This window comes from Bos javanicus, chromosome 4 (genome assembly GCF_032452875.1).
Source record: "Bos javanicus breed banteng chromosome 4, ARS-OSU_banteng_1.0, whole genome shotgun sequence".
Taxonomy (NCBI): domain Eukaryota; kingdom Metazoa; phylum Chordata; class Mammalia; order Artiodactyla; family Bovidae; genus Bos; species Bos javanicus.
In genome coordinates this window covers 10,052,514-10,076,344 of record NC_083871.1, presented here as the reverse complement: position 1 = coordinate 10,076,344, position 23,831 = coordinate 10,052,514, and the positions used below count along the sequence as shown (strand labels likewise).

Below are 23,831 nucleotides of genomic sequence, written 5' to 3'. Positions count from 1 at the left end.
ATCCTGTAGCCTGCCTGAATAGGTTTTTCCGGCCACATGTGATTGCTCAGAGCCTCCCAACTGTGAGGGGCATGAGATGTTCTAAACTAAATACAGATTCCTTTGAGCAGTTAAAAGATTGATTAGAAATTGTATTGGTGAAGGGTTTTTCACTTGTTGGGCCAATGTTTGCTGCTAAGTCTCCATATCCCTTATCTGCTGTGTCCCTGGCAGTGTTTGTAACCTTGGACCCTTGAGTTAATTCTTTTTTGTTGTAGCCCACCACACCTTTGCCCTATAGGAATGCAACTTTAATGCTTTTGGAGTGTGGCACCTGCCTAATCACCTTTAGAGAAAAATAAGTTTTCTGAAGAAAGGGTCTTAAAATGTTAACAGGCCTCCGGGCCAGAAGATGATGCAAATCACCTAAACTTTTGCATATGATAAGTTTGCAGGAAGAAAGCCTGGCTTACTGCATGACTCTACCCCTTCCCCCATTATCCTCTATGCATAACTTAAGGTATAAAAACTACTTTGGAAAATAAAGTGCGGGCCTTGTTCACTGAAACTTGGTCTCCCCATGTCGTTCTTTCTCTTACGTTCTGGCTGAATTGTTCAGCCTCTTTTCTTCACTGAATTTTCCTACTGAGCTATCCTTATTTCAGCCTCTTTTCTCCACTGAATTTCCTCACTGAGCTATCCTCATTCTATCACTCTTTATATCTTTGATGAATATTTAAATAAATAGGTCGCCGATGCCGTCTCTCCTTTGAATACCCTGGATCAGCTGGGGCTGGACCCCGGCACAGCTGAAGTGTTACCTCCTTAACAAAGTCTTCCCTGATCCCCAAATTACAAGTAGCTCCTTTCCCCCAAGTCTTTCTCAGTCAAATTGCCCTGCTTATCTTAAACTTAAGCTTATGTCTTTATTAGCCCTATGAGAAGAAAGACTTTTTATTCAGAACTCTGTACCCAGTACCAAGGTGAGTGCTTTGGCCTATGGTAAGAGCCAACCAGTCCATTCTGAAGGAGATCAGCCCTGGGATTTCTTTGGAAGGAATGATGCTGAAGCTGAAACTCCAGTACTTTGGCCACCTCATGCGAAGAGTTGACTCATTGGAAAAGACTGATGCTGGGGGGGATTGGGGGCAGGAGGAGAAGGGGATGACAGAGGATGAGATGGCTGGATGGCATCACTGACTCAATGGACATGAGTCTGAGTGAACTCTAGGAGTTGGTGATGGACAGGGAGGCCTGGCGTGCTGCGGTTCATGGGGTCACAAAGTCGGACATGACTGAGCGACTGAACTGAACTGAACTGTCTGAAGAGCTCAATAATTTTTTTTTTTTATATTCACATGAATGTTTGAATACTTAGAGTGTGACATGAGTCATAATAGAGATAAAAAGAAAGTACTATGAGAACACAGAGCAGGAATACATAAATCATAATTCCAGAACAGGGTAGGTGAGAATTGTCCTGATAAGTATATTAGTCAGCATGGGCTGCCATAACAAAATAAAACAGACTGGGTGTAACAATAGAAATTTATTTCTCACAGTTGTGGAGGCCAGGAAGTCCAGGATCAAGACACAGAGTGCTGTGGCTCCTGATGAAACTCTCTTCCTGGCTTGCAGATGTGTCCTTCACGGTGTCCTCGCATAATGGAGAGAGCAAGCAGATGGCATCTCCTTACCTTCTTATAAGCACAGCAGCCCTATCAGACTTGGGTCCCAACTTTGTAATCTAATTTAACCATTATCTCTGCCTCACAGGTCTTAACTCCAAAATCAGTCACATTAGGGGTTGGGGCTTCAACATAAGAATTCTGGGGGCACATAAACATTCAGTCCCTAACAAAGAGCTATATAGAGAAGGGCAGGCATTGTTGGGAGACGCTCCTCCATGCGTCTCTTACACTCCTCTGCATTTGCTGGGGCATGACAAGAATGAGGGCACTTCTGGGCACAGTGCTAGGTCACTGAAGAGAGGGCCTTCCCTTGTACTTTGGCTGTTTCACTTGTGCATGATCTTGCAACATTACGTACTGGACATTTGAAAATATGGGCTCTTTTAACTATACAAAGATTCAATATGTAGACACATTTTATTACACAAACAGCCCTTGTTACTAAATTTCCTGTATAGAGAAGTCTCAAGAATTGGTAAGTTGTCAAGTTCATATAGGTAGATGTAAGTTTTCTAAAATTCTTAATTTTTATTTGAACACTTTAATTTTTATCATTGACAACAAATACTGCCAGTGGTTTTCCTTGAAAGGAGAGGCTGACTTCATTTTCAAGAAAACATCTGTCAAATACCCAACCCTGAATGACCAAAGTCTGTCACTTGTTCTTTCAAGCACAAATGCCATTCCACAGAAAAAGGAGCCGGGGATCCCCAGGTGGCTCAGTGGGTAAAGAATGTGCCTGCTAATGCAGGAGATACAGGACACAGGTTCAACCCCTAGGCCAGGAAGATCCCCTGGAGGAAGAAATGGCAACCCACTTCAGTATTCTTGCCTGGAGAATTCCATGGACAGAGAGGAGCCTGGCAGGCCACAGTCCATGGGGTCGCAAAGAGCCAGATGTGCCTTAGAGTAGAGTGTCTCAACATGCATGCAGGCATGAAGAAAGCAGCTAGTTAAAATACCTTTTAAAAAAGGAATACTTAAATAAATAAATTTAAATTAAAAAAAAGGAATATAATTTCATCAACAACATTCTTAAGTGAAGCAAGCAATGTTTCTCTACTGCAAGTGCATAGCAGTGAAGAATAACAACTACTAGAGTTTGGTGCCCAGGGAGAAGGCAATGGCACCCCACTCCAACACTCTTGCCTGGAAAATTCCGTGGACGGAGGAGCCTGGTAGGCTGTAGTCCATGGGGTCTCGAAGAGTCGGACACGACTGAGCGACTTCACTTTCACTTTTCACTTTCATGCATTGGAGAAGGAAATGGCAACCCACTCCAGTGTTCTTGCCTGGAGGATCCCAGGGACAGGGGAGCCTGGTGGGCTGCCGTCTATGGGGCTGCACAGAGTTGGACACAACTGAAGTGACTTAGCAGCAGCAGCAGAGTTTGGTGCCACTTATCATCGGTTTGTGCTAAGGCCCCAGAAGTTCTATTTACTACTGATTTGACACCATACATGGAAAAACAGACTGGTTCCAAATAGGAAAAGGAGTACGTCAAGGCTGTATATTGTCACCTTGCTTATTTAACTTGTATGCAGAGTACATCATGAGAAACGCTGGGCTGGAGGAAGCACAAGCTGGAATCAGGATTGCCGGCAGAAATATCAATAACCTCAGATATGCAGATGACACCACCCTGATGGCAGAAAGTGAGGAAGAATTGAAGAGCCTCTTGATTAAAGTGAAAGAAGACAGTGAAAAAGTTGGCTTAAAGCTCGACATTCAGAAAACGAAGATCATGGCATCTGGTCCCATCACCTCATGGCAAATAGATGGGGAAACAGTGGCTGATTTTATTTTTCTGGGCTCCAAAATCACTGCAGATGGTGACTGCAGCCATGAAATTAAAAGATTCTTACTCCTTGGAAGGAAAGTTATGACCAACCTAGATAGCATATTAAAAAGCAGAGACATTACTTTGCTAACAAAGGTCTGTCTAGTCAAGGCTATGGTTTTTCCAGTCATCATGTATGGATGTGAGAGTTGGACTGTGAAGAAAGCTCAGCGCCGAAGAATTGATGCTTTTGAACTGTGGTGTTGGAGAAGACTCTTGAGAGACCCTTGGACTGCAAGGAGATCCAACCAGTCCATCCTAAAGGAGATCAGTCCTGGGTGTTCATTGGAAGGACTGATGCTGAGGCTGAAACTCCAATACTTTGGCCACCTCATGTGAAGAGTTGACTCATTGGAAAAGACCCTGATGCTGGGAAGGACTTGGGGCAGGAGGAGAAGGGGATGACAGAGGATGAGATGGCTGGATGGCATCACCGACTCGATGGACATGGGTTTGGGTAGACTCCGGGAGTTGGTGATGGACAGGGAGGCCTGGCGTGCTTTGATTCATGGGGTCACAAAGAGTTGGACACGACTGAACGACTGAACTGAACTGACACCATCACTACAAATTCCAGCAGTAAAAAAGTAAATCACATATTATTATAAAGAGCTTTGACTTTGCAGACACCCCTGGGGTCCTGAGGATACCCAGAAGACCATGAACCACACTTTTTGAACAGCTATGAATCAGAATAAATGCAAAATATAAAAACCAGTTAAGACATGGTCCCTATTCTTTAGTTCATCTGGTAACAGAGGAAACTGATGAAGTCAACTGCAACACAACTTTAGTGACAGGAGAAATGGTAGCTTTTGTGGCGGGTAGATTAAAAGACAAGGACTCGCGTCCAGTTAGCCTATGATTGTAGTAATGCAGACAAGCAATGCCCAGGGTCGACTCAAGGCAGTGGCAAGAATGGAGCAACTTTTAAGGTGGTGGAATTACAGGACTTGGTGACTGATGAGATGTCATGCGCAGCGCAGGAGGGCAGTTTGGTGGCTACTGGTGCCCCTCCTACAGACGCAGTACGGGAGGAGCAGGTTGGCAGCCAGGTGAGTGAAGATTTATGAGTTTACTTGGCGCTACTCATCTGATAGGAGCATCCGATCTCCAGACAGAGGAGTCAGAACAGGCAACTGGCTGTTTACTGCTCCTTCCACAGGGCCTCGCAGTTTTCTCATTCACTGCTGTATTCCCAGTGCCAAGCACAGCAGCCAGCTCTTAACGTTGACTGTATAAAGGAATCAATCTGGCCAGGGGCTGGTGACAGTTACCTAACAGGAGGGTTCCACTTGGCGGTCATTTTACACGCATGTTTATTTGAAACCACAAGCGTGGATGAGCTGAGGTTGCGTGTAACAGGAGAACCGAATTTCGTTTCAAAATCTGTCTGGTCCTAAACAGCCAGAATAAGTGGCGTTGTTGGGAAATATTGCCTCAAACAGGTCACGACGGCCTGTAACATAGATACTTAGCTTGCAAGATCTGCTTCTGTTAGACGTAGAACACCCAATAACCACGAGTTGTTACCTCTATCATTGCATATGAATACTGGCCTGGTTTTATTCGAGGTGAGATAGGAATGACCCCAGCGTCCCAACCTTCAGGGCGTATAAGGCGTCTTTCACAATCTCCCTTTATCGCGGATATTTGGAACTCTCCGACCGCCCGGGACGCGGCCCCCGAACGGGTTCAGGTGCGGCGCCTTTCAGAGCCCAGGAAGGGGGCGGCGCCCCAGCCACCCGCCCTGCTGACGCCACATAAGCCGAGATCACCTCAGCCGCGCGCGGTGCAATCACCGAACGCGCGCCGCCGCCGCCGCCACGCCGCAACCCTAGCCCTGAAATCCTTCCGCCCGTCCCATTACAGTGTTGTGTGCTGGCGCCCCGCACCCAGGACACACAGGCTCGGGTGGCCCGCGATTCTTAGGGGTGACCTCCTCTTAAGCCTATGTTTCTCTTCTGTCTCTGCACTCCCCGTGCCACAGGTGCAGCCTGCTTCTTCAGGGCCTCTCTCTCTCGGCGCAAGGAGACTTCGGCATTGGGATGCTTTTAAGGGGCGTGGCCAGAGGCAGGTCCCGCCCTATTCTGTGACGTATAGGGTGGTGTGCGAAAGAGGCGGAGTTATAGGGGGTGGGGGGTGGGGCTGGGCTTAGTAGGAGACCTGCTGGCCCGGCCACCTCCTAACGCCCATCTGCCAGCTTCTGTTCCTCGGTGGATTCGGAGGAGCCGCGGCGACCTCGGCCTCCAACGTCTCTGGCAAATTGACGCGGGGGTGGCGGCCGGGATAGTGATGCTGGACTTACTGCAGGCAGGCGGGTCAGTGCTGGGCCAGGCGATGGAGCAAGTAACGGGCGGCAACCTCGCATCCATGCTGCTCATCGCCTGCGCCTTCACGCTTAGTCTGGTCTACCTGTTCCGCCTCGCGGTTGGCCACCTGGCCCCACCACTGCCGACTGGGGCGGTACGTGCACCCCTGGGGGTTCTGGTGGAGGGGACGCTGAGACAAGGGCGACCGAAGAGCTAGCGAGGGGCTGGCACCGCTGTGGTGCCGGGAAGTGGCGGCGGGCACGCTGGAGGCTGGAGCTGGGACGGAGTCGAGAGGCAGCAGCCCCGATTCTGGTTGCACGGGCGGTCGAGACTGCCCTGACCTTGCTGAGCTTGGTGCTGGGTGCCCTGATATCGGTCGCGTGCCTCGTCCTCGTTGGGGTCGTGTTTGCTGCGACTGTGGTCTTAGTGATGCCTCTGTTGACCGAGGCACTATCGGTAGCCCTAATGGCCAGGGTGGGGGTGGCGGCTGTGGCCCTGAGCGTCCAGATGACGGTACTGGCCGCCGTAAGGGGTGTTTCAGCCCTGGTGGGGGCCCTGTTGGTGATGTTTGGGGCAGCTTCGGCCCTGGTGGTCGTCATCCTAGGTGGCTACCCTTGAGTGGTTCAGTGTTCTATGGGCTGTGTCGTTACCCCCAGTGCCGATTTTACATCACTATGGAGAGGAATGTGTTTAGTTTGGTAGAGTGAGCGTCATGAGTGTTGCAGGGACCTTCCTATGATGCTAATAAAATATCAGATTCTCTAACTTAGAGCCTTTACTGACCACTGGCTTCTATTTCCCAAATATATGTGATGAATGCGTTTTAGCCAAACCAAGTAGCATTGACAATAGAATACATTTTTTACTGACAGTGGAAATCACAAGTTTTTCTTTTTTTTTTTTTTTTGACGAAGTAGTTTTTAAATGATTTTTGTTTGACCTCTAACAGGCACGAGGCAGTTTTTTTCCCCCTCCATGTGTGGTGTTTTTGAGGAAGTGTTATCTTTGGAAAGACAACTGTAGTAGTTTAAGATTGTTGCTACTATTGTCCAAAGAGTGAGTTTGTAGAGCTCCTTTCTCTTTGAGACTACGAAGGATATGAGGACTATTGTTCTTTTTCATAACTGCACGTTTGATTTCAGGAGACTTGATGCTGTAATCTGTGAGTCTCATTTTGGGGCATCTGAAGTACATTTTAAGCCAGCGTGGTCAGTGGTTCAGTCCTGTCAGACTCTGTAACCCCATGGACTATAGCCTGCCTGGCTCCTCTGTCCATGGAATTCTCCAGGCAAGAATACTGGAGTGGGTTGTCATTTCCTCCAGGTGATCTTCCCACCCAGAACCTATGTCTCCTGCTTTGGCAGGTTGACTCTTTACCATTGAGCCATCTGGGAAGCCCAGAAGTACCTTTTATAGTGAGTGCTAAAATGTTCCTGCTAGAACTGATTTTCTCTCTCATTAAAATCAGTGGATCTAGATCATTCCTTGAGAGAAGCATGATAATGTGTTCTGTTGACCGTAATGAGGAATGTAACATCTTAAACATTTCCCTTCTTTCCCTCAAGTTACTCTGTTTTTTTCCCATTGTGGGACTAAAGATTTAGGCAAGATTTGGGGACTAAAACTGTGAGTGGTAGTAGAAATAAGTGCTCAAGAAACCATAGTTTGAGTTTAGTGTGTTTTTTTTTTTTTTTTTTACTTATGGTTAGGAAAGTTGCCTAGAGCCTAATTGCAGTACTGTGATGTTTGGTCATTTATCTTATACCAGATTTTGAGTTTCTCTTCTTTTTCCCAAAGCTGCTCGGTCTAAGGTATTTGCGATTTACTTGTTGTGAAGTTACTTTTGGTGCTTCATCTTTTGGTAACTTCTTAATATTAAGGACAAGTTTCTTTCTTTCTTTCTTTTTGAATTGTGAAACTAAACTGAATGTCTTATAATAGGAAATGTAAACTCGAAGTTTTTTTGTTTGTTTTCTTTTGCAGAAAAGTCCACCATACATTGTCTCTCCAATTCCATTCCTTGGACATGCTATAGCATTTGGGAAAAGTCCAATTGAATTCCTAGAAGATGCATATGAGAAGGTAAGTGTTACAAATCATTAAAGGAAAAGAAATTAGTGCTTTTCCAATTTTCTTTTAAATGGTGGAATATTAAAAAAAATGTAATCTTATGCTTATCCCTAGTACAGGTAACAGAGAAAATTGGAGTTTTTCTGGATTAAGAGCTGGAGGGGTCTTAGAGACCCTGTTATGTTCTCCTTTGTTCTAGGATTATCTCTGAGGAAATTTAGTTCTGGCAACTATGGTTTAAAAACCACTGGCCTCAATTTTGTATTCACTGATCACAGTTAACATGGATACTGTTAATAATTGACCCTTTTTTTTAAACCATGCATCTGTGGAATTTTCTAAGCCCCTCGTGTGTCCCTCCCCCTCCAGCAAGTTTCTGTACTTAGCCTCTGTTTCCACACCTCCTCACTTACTCTTTAGTCCACTCTAGTCTGTCTTTCAACTCCTTCACTAATGAGCACCATGTCCTAATGTAGTGAACTTAGCTGTATTTGTCAGTGATGACCACTCCCACCTTAGCTGTGGCTTCTCTCACTTTTTCTTCTGCTTCTGTGAATGCTGCTTTCCTAACTCATTTGTGGGCTCACGCTTGGCCATTTACTGTTGGGATTCACTGAGGTTTGGTCCTTGGCCTTTATTCTTTCCTACCTGATCTTGTCCCTACCTGCAGCTTCAGTTTTTAGCCACATGAAGTGAGAGTGTGAAAGTGTTAGTCTCTCAGTTGTGTCTGACTCTTTGTGACCCCGTGGACTGTAACCCACCAGCTTCCTCTGTCCATGGAATTACCCAGGCAAGAATACTGGAGTGGGTTGCCATTCCCTTCTCCAGGGGATCTTCCCAACCCAGGGGTTGAATCGTATCTCCTGCATTGCAGGTGGATTCTTTACCTCTGCACCACCTGGAAAGCCCAGCCAGATGTAAATGATACCCAAATTAAAGTCTCTGCTTCAGGTCTCTTCTTGGGCTTCAGACCTGGATATTCACCTCCCACATTATTTTTTCTTGGTTGTCCAAAGTCATCTGAAATCAAACATTTAAAAAATCTGACCCTTTGATTTTTCTCTCTCTAATCCTGATGGTCCTTTCTGTTCACCTTCCTCATCATTGTTCTGCCAGTTTTGCAGTGTACCAGGAGCCTAGGATTCACTCTTGATACTTCCTGCTCCATCCATCAATTCATTCCCAAGCCTGCAGATTTTCTCTTCAAAATAATTCCATATCCTTCTGCTTCTGTCTCCACTGCCTCTCCATTACATTGTCCCGAGTGCTCATCATCAGGTTCCTGTAACAGGCTCGCTGGTCGTCTGGCTTTCCTTCAGCTCCTATCCCTCCCTCCTCTCCATCCAGGAGCCAGAGGGATCTTTCTTTTAAAATATGCACAGATTAGTATCTCTCCCATGCAGTTTAAGACCTTCCATCTCATTCCGTTGCTTGCAAGGATACAACTCCCTGAATATGGCTGATAAGGCTCTGTATGGCCCCACTAGATAGACTCTACCCTCATCACATCCTTACCTTCTCTTTTACCTTTAGAACTCTGCGCATGCTCTGCCATCAGGCTAACTACTACCCCTACCATGCTTTAGGTCTCAGCTCTGGTGTCTTTTTCTCTTTTTAGTCCCTTTTATCAGTTCTCTCATCGAAGAGTTGCTTTCCTTTGTCTAGTACTTGTCACATTTGTAATTTTACATTTGTTAATGCACTTATTCAATTGAGTTGCATCTATTTAAATAGACTGGAGTTTCTTGAGTCAGAGATAGTATTTTTGTTCATGACTGTATCCCCAGTAACTGAAATCTTTAATAGTAATCAGAAAACTGCAAAGCAAAGCATTTAGCACCTAACCAGATTAACAAAAAAATTAAAAATGAGATCATTCAGTGTTGGTAAGATAGTGGTAAGACTCATTTGTTGTTGCTAAGTCACTTTAGTCGTGTCCGACTCTGTGTGACCCCATAGACGGCAGCCCAGCAGGCTCCCCCATCCCTGGGATTCTCCAGGCAAGAACAGTGGAGTGGGTTGCCATTTTCTTCTCCAATGCATGAAAGTGAAAAGTGAAAGGGAAGTCGCTCAGTCGTGTCTGACTCTTCGCAACCCCATGGGCTGCAGCCCACCAGGCTCCTCTGTCCGTGGGATTTTCCAGGCAAGAGTACTGGAATGGGGTGCCATCTAACATAACAGCTATGGAAAGTCACTAATTAAAAACTAGGTGGTAAGACTCATAACTAAATAAAATTCTGGTATCTCCACATAGCAATAATTTTAGGAAAGGTCATATTCTTTGGCTACTCCTGTAAAGTTACTTTTAATCAAAGGGAAAAAATATCTATATTCTCAGAGATATTCATTACATAATTGCCTATAATAAATAAAAAATGGACACATCAACCATAGAAAGAACAGTTAATATGATGTCTGTGAAAGATAGAAAATATTTTCAATATAAGGAGTGAAAAAAGCAGAATAGAAAGTTTTATTTACATTTTATTTGGAACTGGATGAACATAATTATACATTTGGACAAAGACAGGGGGAAGAATTGCATTAAGGTTTGTGAATGTTTTGATCTTCAACAATGTATTATTTTATTATTTAAGATGAGTGTCTTAGCGCTTGCAGATTTTTTGGTAACGTCACTGTGGGTACTTTTCTCTCTTCAGTATGGACCTGTATTTAGTTTTACCATGGTGGGAAAGACGTTTACCTACCTGCTGGGGAGTGAGGCTGCTGCACTGCTTTTTAATAGTAAAAATGAAGACTTGAATGCCGAGGAAGTCTACAGTCGTCTGACAACACCTGTGTTTGGGAAGGGAGTTGCCTATGATGTGCCTAATACAGTAGGTGACGTGGTTAGCTTGAAGAAAGACAAATCTGCACTATACAATTTATAGCTAGTAGTGTAAGCTGTATTGCTAAAGTAGAGAAGAGATTATTCCTTGCCTCAAAACTCTGAAGAATCAGGAGGCACTTATAAGAAGGAAAACCCAGGGTAGCTGACAGAGAATGGGTATTTTGCTTTATAGCTGCTGGTGTGGACTAAACAAACAATTTTAAAGGGCTACCTGTGCAAAGCAATATTAATAGAATCAATGAGAACTTAGCGTGTTAGCATTTGATTTGAGGTAGTAAGAAGGAAAAACTCATTTCATTAGAAGGGCCTCCTATTAATACTTTCCCACCTCCTACCTGAAATTCTAGGATGAGAGTTCTTCTGAGCTAGATGTTGTTGGTTTTAGAAGTTTGTGTGATTTCTTTGCTCCCCCGAAGGCAAATATTTAAGTACTGCAACTTGGTATAAAACACATGTATACCTGTGGCGGATACATTTTGATATTTGGCAAAACTAATACAATTATGTAAAGTTTAAAAATAAAATAAAATTAGAAAAAAAAAATGCATCCAATAATTAGCTTAATTACTTGGTGCAGGCTCTGGCTATCAATGTACCATGCATTACCCAGTACTCTAATGTAGCAGCTGAGAATTGACATTCAGTGTTGCTTCTGGGGATTGAGGAGGTATGGAGGAATGAACAGCTCTCCTTAAGACCAAAAGCGAAAGCCTAGGTTAATCCCTCTGGTTGGATATATAAAATAAATAAAAAATATAAAATAAACCAAAGGGTTTATTTTAGAACTTCCCCAAAGGGTATATTGTCTTAGTGTGAATTTATTCCCACTGTATTACATTCTAATTAAACTTTTGGAAGATAGTGTGAGTGAGGAATGATATTTGTTTGGGAATAAATGGTAGAATATGTGAAAGAGGATAAAAATATTAGCAAAGCATAATGGACCTTTGGGAGATTGTGTTGGCATCTGGGTTGGGTTGGAAGACTAGAATATAATGGAATAGGAGGAGGCAGCCTTGGAGTCAAGAGTGGGGAAAGCATGTATGTATTAGGAAGGAAGGCCAGAAGTGGGGTTCCTAATTTATCATTTGAATTGGACCTGCATAGCATGTGTCTACTACATATTACTTCAGATATATGCATGAAGTTTTATCTGGTGTGGTGAAGAAAATTATTTTCTCTTTAATTTCAATTTTTTGGAAGACTGCTTTCTTTGTGTATTAAAGAGTTATAATAACCCAAATGAGTCTCATGGTAAAACAGAACTGTGTTTTAATACTTGTATACCCTTAATATTTTGAAGGTTTTCTTGGAGCAGAAGAAAATGTTGAAAAGTGGTCTTAACATAGCCCACTTTAGACAGCACGTGTCTATAATTGAAAAAGAAACAAAAGAATACTTTAAAAGTTGGGGAGAAAGTGGAGAAAAAAGTAAGCACAATGTTTTGGTTTTTCATTTGTCCTAATATGTCTACTTTTCTGTGACTAGAAATTTTAACAATGTGTGTGTGTATGTGTGTGTAAAGAGCAAACTACAGCACGTGTAAAACCACCTTGGATGCATGCATGCCGAATCGCTTCAGTCGTGTCTGACTCTTTGCCACCCCGTGGACTGTAGCCCATCAGGCTCCTCTGTCCAAGTGATTCTCCAGGCAAGAACACTGGAGTGGGTTGCCGTGCCCTCTTCCGGGGGATCTTCCTGATCCATGGATTGAATCCACACCTATTAATGTCTCCTGCATTGGCAGGCAGGCTCTTTACCACTCATGCTACCTGGGAAGCAAAACCACCTTATATTTAATGAAATGAACACGTTATGGAGTTAAAAGACTTGAGCGGAAGTAATTATTGTTGCTCACTTAGCAAAATCTTAAAATATTTTAATTAATGTGCATATTGTTTAGCTCAATTACATAAAAATGATTCATGATTGAATTTTGAAATAAACCAAATGTAAAACTTACATTCAAAGTCATTTTAAGATAATATATAAAATAAAAAAATTTGCCCTCCATGTCAGCAACTTGAAGTCTAAAAGATTAAATTATATATGTAATACATTATTTTTCTAATGTTGTATGGGAATGATTTATTTCAACAAAAATGTAAGTTTAAATACATAAGCTTGCTGTACTACCAAAAGAGCGATTTTAGCTGTTCCCAATAGAAATTTAAAAAACAACGTTATTATGTGCTTTCTTGCATTATGTAGGGAATATATTGAATGTAACATAACTTTCTTTGGACTCTGTGAATCCAGTTTTTATACTGGATTGCAATTAAGTGTTGCCATCGAAACCATTGCCATAGCCCTAGCAGGAAGCAACATCTGTCTACAGGGCAGTAAGACTACTATGTAGGTCATCACATTCTACATCTAGTCTTCAGCTTCTATAAAAGGTCCAGGAACCTGGTTGTATTTAACAGACCTAAATTTTATGTGACATACTTGCTATTCTATGAGAAGCTGATGTATAAATGAGAATGCTAACTGAGTAAGTACAAGTGAGATGCAATTATGGGACAAAGAACAGCATAATATTTGCTGCACTTCTCTTTATTGGCAGTCTAACTGGAAAGCCAAATGACAACTAGAAGTTCATTTGGTGAGCATGGAATCAAAGAACAGGATATCGACTGGGTAATTGTTGTGGCTTTTACAGTGTCATCCAGGTGTGCTTACCTGATGGATCCGTCTCTAATGTTTGCATATACAAGATGGTGATTAGTTTTCTTTTAAGACTTTTTCAAGACTTCAGTTTTTTTTCCCCCACTTATTAATTTCCCACTTTTATCTTTTTGAGATGAAGGGCTCATGAGTCTGAGTGAGGTTTTAGTTACCTCCGTGGCATCTATCTTGGCTATCCAAAGAGGTGGGCTGCCTTTGGTTTCTCTTTATTGTAGTCTGTCTACAGGCATTTTTCGATGGTGTGAAAAGGATCTTGTTGGTTAACGAGTTAAATTTTTATTCTCATTTCCTTCATAGTACTTTTGCGTCTCTAAGAAAACAACATTTCAAAAGAATTTTGGGCAATAGTAATGGGAATGATCTTTTCCCTTTAGATTTGTTTGAAGCTCTTTCTGAGCTCATCATTTTAACAGCCAGCCATTGTTTACATGGAAAGGAAATCAGAAGTCAACTCAACGAGAAGGTGGCACAACTGTATGCGGATTTGGATGGAGGTTTTAGCCATGCAGCCTGGCTTTTGCCAGGCTGGCTCCCTCTGCCTAGTTTCAGGTATGGACGAAGAGACGATGCTCGGTCATTTCACTGTGTGTTTAATTACCGTACTTTGGTTTGCTTTGCATTAACAAAAATAAAAATTAAATATAGAAGCAAATTGGGGGGTTATGAGCCTCCCTTCTTCTGTAAGAATTCAACATTTTTTTTACATAGTGAGCTCATTTAAGGTTAAGTTTCAGTTTTAGAAAGGTTAATTTGACTGTCCTGATACTTTAAAACCCACATGTCCCACATATTCCGTGTACTCCGGAAAGTTCCTGAACTCTACCTAGAAGTGATGCAGCTTTCTAAGCACTTGAAAGTATTTGACTAATTTGTAGTTTATTGTGAAGTTTCTGTGCTTTGAAGTATCCATACCTTTCTTTGTCTCCTTGTCAGCCTGTTGTGATCTCCTTAAGAGCAAGGATCATCTGTGATACAGAGAAACACTGCTCACGGGACTTGACATGTAGCTTAGTGTTTTGCCTATTAGTAGCCTTTATTGATTCATTTCTGTTCAAGTGAGGAATGGGAGTTACTCAAATTTGAAATCCTATAGAAGAACCAGAGTGAGTCTGTCCACTTCAAGAATTAACTTGCTTAAAATTGGAATTTCCTGTTAATATAAAGGTGTATTTCTGCTTTCTTTTAAAATGGGAAATGGTTGTAAAGGAGTAATCATTTGAGTTTTCAGTTACAACATAGGTAGTGTGTTCAGAATCAGGGATAAGTATGTTATAACACATTTCCTGTCCTTAAGGACCTTAGAAATTCCTAACAATATAAGATTTTCATGGATTCTTTTTTTTTTCCTCTTGGTTCTGAGTTTTGTCAATTGATGCCTGAAAGTATTGCTTACTTTTTAAAAGTCATCTTCATGTTTGAATTACAGACGCAGGGACAGAGCTCATCGGGAGATCAAGAATATTTTCTACAAGGCAATCCAGAAACGCAGAGAGTCAGGAGAAAAAATTGATGACATTCTCCAAACTTTACTAGAGTCTACTTACAAGTAAGAGCTCTTCAGATCACATATTAAACTGAAGCAGGAAATTCCACATTAAAAGCATAGTTAAATATTATGTACATTTAAAAAGTAAAAATACTGGCAAAAATTAGTAGATATGACCTTTGAACTTCTTAAATGGATGAGACATAAATTACTGGGATCCTGTGCCTTACTGGAATTTAGTACTGTGGATGTGAAAAGTTTGCTAGTAAACTGCAAAGAAGTCTTTGTAATCAATGTCATATTTTTTATTGGCCTCTCTTCTCTAAAGGGGAAAAAAAAATTTGGACTTGTGATGGGTAAATGCAAGAGAAGAAATGAACTAATTTTTATGTAAAGGTTGGGGCATGAAGTGCACCTGCAAATGTTAAATTTGTGTGTGTGGTCCATTCTGTAGGGATGGGCGTCCTCTGACGGATGATGAAGTAGCAGGCATGCTTATTGGACTGCTCTTGGCAGGGCAGCATACTTCTTCAACTACCAGTGCCTGGATGGGCTTCTTTTTGGCCAGAGACAAAACACTTCAAGAAAAATGTTTCTTAGAACAGAAAACAGTCTGTGGTGAGAATCTGCCTCCTCTGACTTATGACCAGGTTTGTGGGATTTTCAGTTCCATTGCTGCTTATGATACTGAGTGTGTGTGGCTGATTGTTAAAGGGGACAATTTGGGATCTTCTATATACTATAGATTAAATTGATTATTTTTAGAAAATTCATCATAGCCTCCCCTGAAATGTCCTAATCCTAGATCTGTTTGCTGGTATTTTGTTGAGGACTTTTGGACAATATTCACAGGGGATAGTGGGCTATAGTTTTATTGTTATGTATTTGACAGATTTTGGTGTCAGGGTATATTATTGGTTCTCAGAGAAGGAGTTTGGAAGTGTTCCCTCCTCTTTTTCCTTTTAGGAAGGCTTTGTGAAGGACTGGTATTACTGCTTTCTTAAATGTCTGGTAGTATTAACCAGTGAAGCCATCTAGGCCTGTGCTTTCTTTGTGGGTAGTTTTTGATTACTAATTCAATGTCTTCACTTTTTACAAATCTGTTCAATTTCTTTTTGAGTTAGTTTTTGGCAGTTTGTGTCTTTCTAGGAATTTGTTTCATCTAGGTTATCTAATTTGTTGGCAAACAGTTGAAGTATTCTCTTGTCATTCTTTTCTATTAGGTCAATAGTGATGTCTCCTTTTAATTCCTGATTTTAGTAATTTTTAAAGTGATAGCTAATTACATAATTAATCCACCTATTAAAGTATATAATCTACTGGTTTTTAAAAGTATTTTCAGAATTGTGAAACCATCATCAGAGTTTCATTTGAAAATGTTTACACCACTTCCAAAAGAGGGCCATGAGCAGTCCATTTCCCCTGCCTCTAGCAACCACTAATCTATATTTTGTCTCTTTGTATTTGCCTATTTGGACATTTCATATGAATGGGATCATACAGTATGTGGTCTCTTGTGACTAGCTTCTTTCAGTTAGCATGTTTTCAAGATTAATCCATGTTGTAGCATATATCAGTACTTTAGAGGACAGCCTAGCATCAGGAGAGTTTGCTTACGTGCCATTTGGAGCTGGTAAGATGATTACACTTCATATTTGAATAGTTTGTTCTGGTAACATATTTGTTACCGTATTTGTAGCCATCGTGTGGCTATACCACTTTTATTAACCTCTTCATCAGTTGATTGACATTTGGATTGTTTCCACCTTTAGGATACTATGAATAATGCTGCTATAAACATTTGTGTACAGGTTTTGAAAAAGCTGAAATTGATGATTTTTGCTAATGTTTTCATGTTTTCGATGGGTAAATTTTTGCAGGTCCTTACCATGCCATTCGTCAGAGTGATCTGTTATCATGCCTTTTTCTTTGCTGACCATGGACAGTAATAAAACTTTTTATTCAGCTACTCTGAACTTGTTTGTATCCTCTTGCGGTATGCTTAAATGTTTGTAAAACCTGGAAAATTTTTCTCTTTTTAGCTCAAGGATCTCAATTTACTTGATCGCTGTATAAAAGAAACATTAAGACTTCGACCTCCTATAATGACCATGATGAGACTGGCCAAAACTCCTCTGGTGAGTCTCCTGGCTAGAGCTTTTCCTCTGTGGCCCCAAGTTGTATTTATCAAAAAGAAATAGTGTAATATCAAAGAGAATTTTTAAAAACGTAGAATAATCACTTGTAAATAATTTTCAATTTTACCTATTCTAGATATATAGATATTTTTCCATAATTGCAGACAGTATACATGCTCACCCAATCTCCCTACAATTAGGGCTTTTACAATGGAAGTGTGTTTTGTCCTTGTTTTTTTAAAATAACATATATGTTGTTATAAGTAATTGTAACTGTGGAACTGTGTAAATTGGATTGTGAAAGGCTTCTTGAAATCCCATCCCCAGCCCCATGGCATTATGATTTTTTAAAATTTGTGTATATCCTTCCAGCCCAATGTTGTGTCATATGGAAATCATCTTAAGTTAAAATAATTTTTAATTGGCCTGTCTACTGCTGCTGCTGCTAAGTCGCTTCAGTCGTGTCCAACTCTGTGCGACCCCATGATGGCAGCCCATCAGGCTCCGCTGTCCCTGGGATTCTCCAGGCAAGAACTCTGGAGTGGGTTGCCATTTCCTTCTCCAACGCATGAAAGTGAAAAGTGAAAGTGAAGTTGCTCAGTCGTGTCCAACTCTTAGCGACCCCATGGGCTGGAGCCCACCAGGCTCCTCCGTCCATGGGATTTTCCAGGCAAGGCCTGTCTACTAGCCAGTTTTAAAACCTATGTATATTTCATGTATACTAGTGCTTTATTATACAATGATCTGATTATTGGGTAGAGCATTTTAAGGTTATGAAATGTGTTGCTTTCACCTGCAGACTGTGGCAGGGTACACCATTCCTCCAGGACACCAGGTGTGTGTGTCTCCTACTGTCAATCAGAGACTTAAAGACTCATGGGTAGAGCGTCTGGACTTCAATCCTGACCGCTACTTAGAGGACAGCCCAGCATCAGGAGAGAAGTTTGCTTACGTGCCATTTGGAGCTGGTAAGATGATTACACTTCATATTTTAATAGTTAGTTCTGGTAACATATTTGTTAAATAATCCATGTGAATTTTATTTACAAATATCTTCCCCTTTTCTTATGGGGACATGCCTGCAGACATTTGTTAGGAGTGTAACCTTTGCAGGTTGGAAGAAATATTTCATTTGTACTAAAGAAAATAGTTCTGTGAATCCTTATATAGTGTTCTATTGCCTTTTGTAACCCATCTAGTTTTATAGTTCTGATTTTTGTAGTCTACCCTGTTTTCCTTTATCATGCTACTTAAAGCTCTTTGTGAATTCTGTTTTAAAGAACCGTTGAAGTTAGCACACCATTTGGGCATTCAAGCTAAATATGCTGAGATAATCAGCATTTCAGAAAACAGTAATGGCACAGAAGCTTTTCTGGATTGTTAGTGAGCTTTTTGGTTCTTTGTCTATGTATTCTTATAATGTTCTTTAAATTTGGACAGTAGTCATGTATGGATGTGAGAGTTGGACTATAAAGAAAGCTGAGCGCCAAAGAATTGATGCTTTTGAACGGTGGTGTTGGAGAAGACTCTTGAGAGTCCCTTGGACTGCAACTAGATCCAACCAGTCCATCCTAAAGGAAATCAGTCCTGAATATTCATTGGAAGGACTGACGCTGAAGCTGAAACTCCAATCCTTTGGCCACCTGATGCAAAGAACCGACTCATTGGAAAAGACCCTGATGCTGGGAAAGATTGAAGGCAGGAGGAGAAGGGGATGACAGAGGATGAGATGGTTGGATGGCATCACCAACTCAATGGACATGAATTTGAGTAAGCTCCGGGAGTTGGTAATGGACAGGGAGGCCTGGCATGCTGCAGTCCATGGGGTTGCAAAGAGTCAGACACGACTGAGTGACTGAACTGAAGTTTGGACAGGTAGTGCGTAAGTGTGCACACCTATGCATTTCGATTAAGATCCTAAAATAATGCAGGCTGACTGCTATTCCTCCAGTAATTCCTCTAGTCATTGGCACTTTGTACAGATTAAACTGTATTCTACGACTTACTTGATTTTTCCAAAAAGACCATTTAAGTGCCATGACTTGTTTATCATTGGTCACACCTTTTCCTCACATAAATCAAAGTATAAAGTCCTTTGGAAACTTTTGATCTTGATAACTATTTACTAAAGAAATTCAAAAATGGTATACCATATACATAACATAGAAGAGTCAGATTGTTCAAGCGGTTGGAAGGGGCGTTAGTTATCAAGCCCAAATTCTGCCCCAAAGAGGAACCATTTCTAAACTGACACTTACCTGGCTTCTGTCTGGGGTTAGTGCAGACCCCACTGGTGAAGGGGCTCAGGTCCCCCACTTCAGATGCCATTTACAAGTGCAGGTTGGTACCTGTTCTAACCAACTGGCTGTAAACTCGAGGTTCTCTAGACCCCTTCTTTGAGCTTCCATAATTTGTTAGAATAGCTCGCAGAACTCCAAAAAGTTTGCTTACTGACTGCTGGTTTTAGTCAATTCAGTTCAGTCACTCTGTTGTGTCTGACTCTTCACGACCCCATGGACTGCAGCACACCAGGCTTCCCCATCCATCACCAACTCCTGGAGTTTACTCAAACTCATGTCCATCGAGTCAGTGATGCCATCCAATCATCTCATCCTCTGTCATCCCCTTCTCCTCCTGCCTTCAATATTTCCCAGCACCAGGGTCTTTTTGCATCAGGTGGCCAAAGTATTGGAGTTTCAGCTTCAGCATTAGTCCTTCCAATGAATATTTCGGGACTGATTTCCTTTAGGATGGACTGGTTGGATCTTCTTGCAGTCCAAGGGACTCTCAAGAGTCTTCTCCAACACCACAGTTCAAAAGCATCATTCTTCGGCGCTCAGCTTTCTTTATAGTCCAACTCTCACATCCGTGCATGACTACTGGAAAAACAATAGCTTTGACTAGATGGAACTCTGTTGGCAAAGTAATGTCTCTGTTTTTTAATATGCTGCCTAGGTTGGTCATAACTTTTCTTCCAAGTAGCAAGTATCTTTTAATTTCATGGCTGTAGTCACCATCTGCAGTGATTTTGGAGCCCCCCAAAATAAAGTCTGTCACTGTTTCCATTGTTTCCCCATCTGTTTGCCATGAAGTATGGGACCAGATGCTATGATCTTAGTTTTCTGAATGTTGAGCTTTAAGCCAACTTTTTCACTCTCCCTTTCACTTTCATCAAGAGGCTCTTTAGTTCCTCTTCACTTTGTGCCGTAAGCGTGGTGTCATCTGCATATCTGAGGTTATTGATATTTCTCCTGGCAATCTTGATTCCAGCTTGTGCTTCATCCAGCCCAGGGTTTCTCATGATGAACTCTGCATATAAGTTAAATAAGCAGGATAACAATATATAGCCTTGACATACTCCTTTCCTGATTTGGAACCAGTCTGTTGTTCCATGTCCAATTCTAACTGTTGCTTCTTGACCTGCATACAGATTTCTCAGGCGGCAGGTCAGGTGGACTGCTGGTTTACTGCACAAGTATACAACTCAGGAATAGCCTGACAGAAGAGAAGCACAGAGCAAAGCAGAAGGAAGGGGTACACAGCTGCATGTCCTCTCTGGGTGTGCCACCCCACCCCCAAAAGTCACCTCATTTGCAAATTCAAGTTGTGCTTGAAGGGGGCTTGTTATGAATAACAAAAGGCTCTTTTCTTCTTTGAACTTTATTGCTCTCTTCACTTAAGAAATTCCACTGGTTTGAGGAACTCTGTGCCAAGAATGGAAGACTAAATACATATTTATTACAAATCACATTATCAGAGGTTATGATGCCTTTAGTAATGAAGTCAGATTTGAAGTCTTAGGTCCTGCAACATGGTTCTTCTCTTTCAAGATTGCTTTGGAGATCTAGTCCTTTGCATTTCTCTCTGCATTTTAGAATCAGCTTATCAGTTTTTATATGTATATGACCCTTTACATTTTGATGTGTTGCTATTTTCAGTATATTAAATTCCTTTTCCATTATCATTTGAAATGGCATTTAAAGTTTTGATTGGCAGGTTCATATTATTAACTTTTAACTATGGGTCTCTTGGGAGAGATGTTCTGAATGTTCTAGTTTATCTCCAAACTTGATCACCACCGTGTGTTTCAAACGTTACATATATTTAACCTAGATAGATACTAGGTTTCCGGAAAAAACAATTGGAAAAATCATTGTATAATACCCCTGTTGCTGTTTCTCCTAACAGACATTAAAAATCTCTTGGGCTTTTTATGGTTACTTACACTGTTATGAAAAGAATATGTCTCTTTACTATAGTATCTGTGTATCTGTTTTTCACCTTTAATTAACCGTAGATAAACAACTTTTATTTCTCCAGACTCAAGGAGATAAGAAAGAATTTCAACCGTTATAGAAACTTCTTTTTTCTTTTATAGGGCGTCATCGTTGCATTGGGGAGAATTTTGCCTATGTTCAAATCAAGACAATTTGGTCCACTATGCTTCGTTTATATGAATTTGATCTCATTGATGGGTATTTTCCCACTGTGAATTATACAACTATGATTCACACCCCTGAAAAACCCATCATCAGATACAAACGAAGATCAAAATGAAAAGGCAGCAAGGGACTGAAATGTGAACATCACTGGAAAACGCAGAAGCGTCGAAGAGAATGAAGTTTATGAAACCACTCCCAGTATACTTGGTTTTTTGAGTTTGTAATTTTAAACAAGTTTATTTAAGCTTACGGGTTTTATGTATTCAGTGCCATCAAATCCAGTGGCATTTCAGAAATTTCCTAATAGTTTTATGATGGGTACTTCATATGCTCTCTTTAAGGAAATCAAGCTCATTAGTTTGGGGGTGAGGATCTTTGGTAACTGTCAGATTCTAAATGACACAATTTCCAGGTGTGAAGAGCATGCATAGCTCTTGGCGAGAAAGTTCAGAGTATTCAGATCTTGTACTAGATCTCCAAGTACAAAAACCCAGTGAAATATCTGGAAGCCTTAGGTTATTCATTCATTTATTGGGCAGTGTATGTATATGTAAGGATGGGTGGGGAGGGAATAAACTCACATTTAAAGCCTTAGATAAAAGAGAATCCTATTGTTTTGATATGATGATATTTAGCAATGATGGAGCTATATTGTAGGAAAATATAACCTTTAAATAGCTGGAAGCACTGTCCATAGCAAACAGATTTCTGACAATGACTAATTATATTTCCTAAAAAATAATTAATACAAAAGACTGCTCGTGTGACTGGACCTAATTACTGAATATCACATATTTAACTGCCTGATAAATTTGTATCTGGGTCCACATAGTTCCATCTGTGTGGAAATCCAAAATAAAGTCCTTGAAGGATAAGTTTTGTTCTCTTTGGCCCAAGGTGATTTCCATTTCCTCTCTAGAATCTAATCGGGTTTTTGTGATTAGTTCTGTTAATTTAGGTTAACAAGCTTTTTTTTTTTCCTTGTTAAATACAAAACCTGACATCAGGAACTGTGGCTTTAAGACAAGGGTAATCCAGTGCAGGGTTTCTTGGGAGTGTATCTCACTGGTCAAATTCTGTGAAGCCTGTGTTCAAGAATCAACTCAAATTATAAATGGAGATGCAACTGTATATTACAGCTCTGTTTACAAGGTTAGCGGTCTCATGTTAAGCTATTTGTGAGGCAAAAATCTGTGTTGCTGAGTTTTTCACATTAAATTATCTTTGAGAATATAGTCTGTATTCATAAATTGTGAAATGTGTGGTTCGATGAGAAAAATTCAGGAATCTAGAAACTGGGATGGAAAAAAAAGTGCCATCTTTATTTGTACTAATTTCAAACCATATTTTCTTTATTCATAAATTTAAGTAACCACATTAGTATTAGCAGTATCCATGATTCTGCAAACAGAAATCAGATACTTTTCATATCACATTATAGATGTCTTATAACTTTTATCACTATGAAATTATGGTATTATAAGTCTGTTAAATCTTCTTTCTTTACTCACCACAAAAATTTTTTAAAGTTTGAGTATGTCTATATAATTGGTTCCCTTGCAATCCTATATACTGTATGTTTTTAAAAACAGTGTTCTGGGGACTCCCCTGGCAGTCTAGTGTTCAAGACCTCACCTTCCAGTGCAGGGGGTGCAGGCTGGACCCCTGGTCGGGAGCTAAGTTCCCACATGCCTCGGGGCCAAAAGACCAAAACATAAACCAGAAACAACACTGTAATAAATTCACAAAGATTTTAAAAATGGTCCACATCCAAAAAGCATTATTTTGAGAAGGGATCCATAGTTTAATGAGATTGCTAGAAAGGTTCATGGCACAAAAAAAACTGTGGTAAGGCTGGTTCATGTTTAGTGAATAGTTATAAGATTTAACAAAATTTAGTTTTCAACTACAGTAGGCTAATTATTGAGAAGCATTAACAAGTCTGACTGTGGAGGCCTAATGTTATAAGGATGCTGATGGGGAAACAATGGGAGTGAAACTGATCAGAATACCTACTCACTCTTTTCTCATTCTCCCTTAGAGTGGAATTACCTTGAATAGAAAGCTGTGCTTAGCTAAAAAAAAGTTTTACCCATGAGCTCCCCTCTTCAACTGTTTTAGAATACATTTGTATTCTAGAACACTTTATTGGGACTTAGCTGCTAATATGGAAGATTTAGGTAATTTGAAATTTCCAAGAATGTAGATTGCCTGTTTGTCTTGGTATAAATCGTAAACTATCTAATGTTAAGACAAAACCCTCATATGGATTAATCACAAAAATACCCCCTTGGGTTCTAAACGACACTGTATGTAGACTTAAAGTTGATACAA

At 40.9% G+C, this 23,831-nt stretch overlaps 1 protein-coding gene across 1 annotated transcript; it reads left to right on the top strand.

The window, feature by feature from the left end:
• Positions 1 to 5,649: 5,649 nt before the first annotated feature.
• LOC133245815 (lanosterol 14-alpha demethylase) lies at positions 5,650 to 22,732 on the top strand. Its single transcript, XM_061413420.1, has 10 exons — positions 5,650 to 5,976; positions 7,806 to 7,904; positions 10,553 to 10,729; positions 12,047 to 12,173; positions 13,806 to 13,980; positions 14,858 to 14,977; positions 15,372 to 15,567; positions 16,960 to 17,055; positions 17,855 to 18,023; positions 21,434 to 22,732. Exons 1-10 carry the CDS (start codon positions 5,806 to 5,808, stop codon positions 21,610 to 21,612), a joined length of 1,509 nt encoding a protein of 502 aa, XP_061269404.1. The 5' UTR covers positions 5,650 to 5,805; the 3' UTR covers positions 21,613 to 22,732.
• Positions 22,733 to 23,831: the final 1,099 nt, after the last annotated feature.

Excerpts from the sequence above, each read along its gene's own strand:
- LOC133245815 (XM_061413420.1), top strand. The coding sequence starts at position 5,806 with ATGCTGGACTTACTGCAGGCAGGCGGGTCAGTGCTGGGCCAGGCGATG. Across the intron at positions 13,981-14,857 it reads CTCCCTCTGCCTAGTTTCAG|ACGCAGGGACAGAGCTCATC; the intron begins GTATGGACGAAG and ends TTTGAATTACAG. Across the intron at positions 15,568-16,959 it reads CTCCTCTGACTTATGACCAG|CTCAAGGATCTCAATTTACT; the intron begins GTTTGTGGGATT and ends TTCTCTTTTTAG.